At 35.8% G+C, this 6036-nt stretch overlaps 1 protein-coding gene across 3 annotated transcripts in view; it reads right to left on the reverse strand.

Moving 5' to 3' along the window:
* Window positions 1-1316: 1316 nt before the first annotated feature.
* Window positions 1317-6036, reverse strand: part of LOC106882381 (microtubule-associated protein futsch) — a 52289-nt gene continuing 47569 nt past the window's right edge. For 2 of the 3 annotated variants that reach the window (XM_052971278.1, XM_014933053.2), the window contains one exon: window positions 1317-6030. In XM_052971278.1, the coding sequence (XP_052827238.1) occupies window positions 3904-6030 (2127 nt within the window). In that variant the 3' untranslated portion in view covers window positions 1317-3903. The remainder of the gene's footprint in view (window positions 6031-6036) is intronic. The other variant, XM_052971279.1, reaches the window with a different exon arrangement.

Below are 6036 nucleotides of genomic sequence, written 5' to 3' on the forward strand. Positions count from 1 at the left end.
GGGGACCAGTCAGAGTTATATTAACCTAGTGCTCTGGTATTTTTCACTGAACCTTAAAGAATGACCTTAAATACAACACTTATTTTAAGATTTCATACAAGTGTCTGAATTTGATATCCCAGTTGGCAAAATAACCAAGATGTCTTCATATATATATATAAACCACCTTAGCAAAACTGGCTATATTTCTCTTTAATAATAATTGTTGTGAACTCAAAAAGGCCAACTTAGTCTTTCATCCTTTCAGTATCTACCCGTCTATGGCAATGGACTGGCAGAATTATTAAAGACTTGGACAAAATCTAGGCAGGATTCATTATGTTTTGTGCCAATAGACTATTAAAAGAAGGTAACAGAGAAATCACTTCTGTATTCTTATATGAAAAATTCCTTAACACATGGTGCTCGACATATCACCAAGAGTTGTTCATGATGTAATACCACAGAAAGGAAAGGAATAGCTATTGGCAACCCAGCTTTAACAGACTCATGATCAATGATATTCCTACAGAGATGGTAGCCATGATTGAACTAAGAAAAACTATCTTATCTGATATGTCCTTTCTGTCTTCAAAATGGCAGGAAGTAATTTGAAGATTTTGGGTGCTAATCTAGCAATTTGACCATATGAAGGTATCTTCTCTAATGATTGAAGAATGAAGTCAGTTAAAATTCCATTCAGGACATTATTTCTCAAATAACTTCGAAAGGAGTTCTTTAACACAGTACTATCAAGAAAGAAGAAAAAGAACTAAATTAATCATTCTCAGGTATTTAATAGAATGGATTATTACTAATTTTCCTGTAGGTTTTCCATAAATCACCACTACTGCATTTGTCTATCAGACATCGAGTCCCTCAATTCTAAGCAATAGCATCACAAGACAAATTCTTGATCCAGTTTTGGTTGAGTTTCAGAAATAAAGTTTCATCTACTTCAAAATCAAGATGAATTTAATATATTTACCTATAAGTTAAATGAATTTTGCATAACAAATTGATAATTTGAAGAAAAAAAAAAATGGCTTTGACCAACTTATTCTTGTACAGACTGTAAGGTCAGAGAAAATAAGTAACAAGTTCAAATGGCTAAACATTTGACTCTCACATCAGTTATTTTGTTTATTAAATAGCAATGCAGCAGACAGCTTGTCAATTTATACAGTTGAGACTGGCACTGAATCTACACAACCAAACTTAAGTTGAACTAGATTTTAGAGTTTGTCCATTAATGCAGCATAGAATAACCAAAGAATAAAGTAGAAATCAGCAAAAGCCAGTCTAAGAAAATGAAAACTTCACCAGTAAGAAAAAAATAAATAGGAGAGCAAAATCCTTTATTGGTGAGCTGAAAAGGTTGGTTTACATGAGCAACATATGTGTTTTGTATGTGTGTGTATATATATAGAGAAACTGCTCTTTAGCAAGCAGTGTGAACACAATTTGACCAAGGCACTGCTCTTTACTAGGCAAACAACACACAAGTTAAGCCACACATAATCATGCATATACATAGATGAGAGAGCACAGAAAGAAAGAGAGCAGAAAGAGACCACCTGTAGTTGTCTTTCTTGAATGCAAAATAGTAAAAGGAAATTTATCAGCCAATCAAGTGTGCATGTGTTTTTACACCTGTGCACATACTTACCAGCATACATGTGATTTTTTAAATTTTTATTATTTCATTTCATTAGAGCAACAATGTATATATAGATATACTTTTTTAAAATTTGTTAAAAATACAAAATAAGATAAAATATAGAATAAATGATGTAAAGAAATCAAAAAGTTTGGAAAACAGAAAAATTCTGTCCAATAAATAGCAACACATTCCAAAAGTATAGATTTAGCGGCAAGAAAGCAGAGAGAATATTAAATAAACAAAATAGTAAACTCTGAAAATAATCTAACATTTAAATTTGTTTAATCATTTAAAAAAATATATTTTTTAAACTATTGCTAATTAAAAAGCTCAAAGCAGATTTGCTTTTATTTTTCCTTGAGCAGGGCTCCCCATCACCTCTAGTTATTTCTTGCTGCTCTTGAAGCAAGTGAATAATTTTGCCCATCCTTGTAAGTTTCAGTTTAAAGTGTGGAAGAAGAAAACATTTTTAATTTGTTCAGTGTAATTGTTCAACGCAATCGTTTTTAAATAATAGGATCATCATTATTAAGATAATCATCATGAACTTTAATATTAGAATTAGCTTTAACATAAGAGCAGTCATTCTTGTGTGAATCTGGTATAAAGAACCAATAATCCTAACTATGAGAAACAAAAAACTTCAGTTTTAGTTAAATTCGGTTTTAATTAAAACTGCACCTCCAGGTAATGTTACAATTAATATGCAGTTAACTCATAAAACATTAAATTCAATGTTAGAACAACTAGAAAATATTTAAGATACACAAATGCAAACTCAATATTGCAATAAAATAACTTATTTTATATTCAGGGGCAAAAAGAGCATTATTATTATTATTAAATAAAAAAAAAATTATAAGAATAAACCTAGACAAGCAACACAGAGGAAATTATATCACAATTTATTGAATTTCTCGATTGTATTGTAAAAAAATATTCAGAGACAGCATTGTATTTCTACCTTAGCTGTGGAGTAAAAGACAAAAAACACGAAAGCCCAACAGTAATGATTGCCATCAAAGAGAGAGGGAGTGGGGTCAGATATATAGAGAGGTAGAAAGATTAAAAAGCAAAGAGAAAATCTGGAAGATGAAGCACAGAATGAAATTTGGTTTAGCAGAAGAGAAATATTCTACACTAAAATGAAAAAGCAGTGGTCTGTTAACACATGCATGAGTGTATGTGTGTAGTCATAGCAGCAGTGGTGAAGAAAGATGAGAGGAAGAGATGTTGGGCATGGAGCTGGGTTGGGATGGGATCAAGTGTAGGTGGCAGCAAAGGACATTTTTTGCAAACAAGAAAAACAAAAAAAGGAAAACAAAAAAAAAATTACAAGGGTAAAATAGAGGAAAAATAAATAAAAAAACAGAAAATAAATAAATAACAGCTGGTTGTATCAAAGACATGGGATTGTGATTTCCATGATACAGTTGAAAGCCTTATTTTGTTTTTATTATCATTATCATATTTTAAAACAGCGTCCAAAAAAAAAAAAAAAAAAAAAAAAACCACTTTGTCCAGAATTAAATTTACTTAAACATTTTATTCTTCATTATTTTTTTGTGTTATTACTGTTCAGTAATAATATATTTTTCAAAATTTGTCAATATTTATTTTTTTGTCTTTCTATAATTTTTTTTTTTAAATTTAATGCGTTTATTAAATTTTCCAGCCAGTGGATTTAGACAGCCAAAAAAGCCATTGTGACACCAATGCAGGACATGTGTGGAGGAGACAGGGTCTAATATTTGGTTGCAAGGGAAAGTAGCGGGGGATGGGGTAGGTTCTTATTGATCAGCAATAGACATGACAACATAGCATTTTGACTTGAAGACTATTATCATTATTATTATTAAAATTATGTAGGCCTTACTGCAGGTTCCTGCATTTAGTAACGGCCTGAGTAATTTTCATCTTTCTCACTGATAACAGTAGAAAGAACCAAACATTTTACCGAAATTAAACAGCATTTCAAAAGAAAAGCGTATTCCATCCCATACACCCCTCACTGAAAAAATTTCTTAGATCCTTCTCAGCAAAACAGGTTAGAGTGGGAGGAATGAAAGGCAATGGAAATAAAAAAAAAGCCTTTGTTATAATAATAATTTTTTAATTGTCTCACTTGTTCACAAAGAGGTGGGGGGAAAGGGGCTTGAATGAAAACAAGTGGGGAGAAATTTCATGGAGACAAACTGTGTCCATTAGCCATGTTTAAGGAGAGAAGAAAGGTGAGTAGAGTGAAAGGGCAGTTCCTTGATCTAGAACTCTAGTCTATAAGCTGAGCAACTTGTTTCGTGATCCTGTAACTGGATTGTGCAACGGCTGGCAGAAGGGGCCACATCAATCTTCAGATCAGTCAATTGGTCGCGATGTAAACCCATCCAATGTCTTAATGTTTCATTATCGTATGTTGGAATAACTGTAACTTCCAGCTCTTTGTCTTCCCAGGTTTGTTTGGCGTCCAGAAGAGCATTTAATATTTGAGGGTTTGGCGAGAGGGCACTTAGCACATAGTAACGGGCTCGAATCCTCTTGAAGAATTCAATATCACTTGATGTTGGATCACCATGGTTAGGAATATATGTCAAGTCTACATAGAAAGTAGTGTGAGGGGGTAAAGGAGGAGCAGGTTTCGAGGCTGGAGAAGTACGGCTCCCACTAGTGGTAGAAGTCGGACGTTTGGTTGCTGACAGTTTGGTCTTTGATTCCGTTTTTAAAACACTGCTTGTAGTCTTGATCTCTTGTTTAACTGCTGTGGAAGATAAGGGACGTGATTTTGTCAAAGGTTTCTTCTCAGCAGTTGCTGAAGATGATCTTTTATCCAAGCTAGTAGCCGAAGTCTTTGGTTTACTCTTCAGATCTGCATCCCCATTGGCCAACCTCTTCTCAGGCTTGCTGCTTGTTGCAGTCTTTCGTTCTGTTAAAGGTTTAGATTTTCCTAAAGTTGTTGGTTTCTTAGTCTCAGTCTTTTTGTTGTCAGCTAACTTTTTATCAGTGGTCTTAGAATCTAATTTTGAGTGAGTTGTTCTAGATTTCATTGTTGTTGTTGAGCTCCTTGCAGCAGTTACACCATTTGGCTTTTTCGATTCAGGTGGTGGAGGGCTAGGGAGATTCATGGGCTTCCCCCATTCATCAGCAGGTTCAAATGGTTTAGCATCAGCATTAAAGCCTTCAAAATTAGCAGCTTGTCCTCCCATATAAGAAACATTCCCTTGTTGACCAAACGGATCAAAAGACTGTTGATTACTTGGAGAAAATGGTGGTGCAAGTGGTGACAAGTTGCTGGCATTGGTATTCCAGCCAGATGTGGCAGCTGATTGTTCAGACAACTGTTTAGATGAACCATAAGATTCATCAATATCTTTTTCGTCATCAGGTGTACCACCATCAATAGAGTCAGTATCATCTCTATCTTCAAATTCTTTTTCAGCAGTTAATCCATCTTCACTAGAGAACTCACCACTGTGAGATTGATGTACATCCACAGGTTGTCCCATTGTTTTGGCTTCTCCCTCACGTTGAGGAGTCTCATCCTTTTCAAAAGCTGCTGGTATTGAAGATACATGATCTTTAGCACCAGCCATGTGTTCTACTGCTGCTGCAACATGATCTTGTTGCTCTTCAAAGTGTTGGCCTTCAGGACTTCTTTCTTTTTCATCCCAGTCCATTGCCATTTCATTAGTTTCAGGTTGGGAAGCCACTTCAGAAGAATCTTCATCTTCCTCATCATCAATTTGGTCTTCATGTATTTGCTTGTCTGCTTCATCACACTGGTCAAGGGCTGTACCACTATCAGACTGATGCATACTACCTTTTGGACCATGGTTTTCTTTGTCTTCATCTTTTTCGTGAAATTCCATTCGTGAGGCAGCACCAAAGTCTTGTTCAGCCTCATAACCCTCAGGACTGTAACGTTCAAGTTCCTCAGTCTCACGATGCATCTCTTCGTGATTACTCTCTGGACTGATTCGATCTGACAAATGGTCATCAGATGTGCTTTCTTGTTCCTCTTGACTGTCTGCCATGTCATGCTGTTCCCTGTGACCTAAGGCTTCCTCACTTGCATGTTCCCTTTCCGGGGACTCACTTCTGGCATGCTCATCTTCATACATTGGCGACTCAGCACTAGCATGTTGCCTTTCATATTCTGGAGATTCTGTGCCAGAGTGCTCTCTTTCATACTCTGGAGATTCTGTGTCAGAGTACTCCCTCTGGTTCTCTGGAGACTCTGTGCCTCTACGCTGATTTTCAAATGTTGAAGATTCAGTAGCTGTGCACTGACCTTCAAACGAGGGAGACTCAGTGCCAGCACGTTGACCTTCAAACGAGGGAGACTCAGTGCCAGCACGTTGACCTTCAAACGAGGGAGACTCAGTGCCAGCACGTTGACC

The sequence above is a fragment of the Octopus bimaculoides genome, chromosome 10 (assembly GCF_001194135.2).
Source record: "Octopus bimaculoides isolate UCB-OBI-ISO-001 chromosome 10, ASM119413v2, whole genome shotgun sequence".
NCBI lineage: Eukaryota > Metazoa > Mollusca > Cephalopoda > Octopoda > Octopodidae > Octopus > Octopus bimaculoides.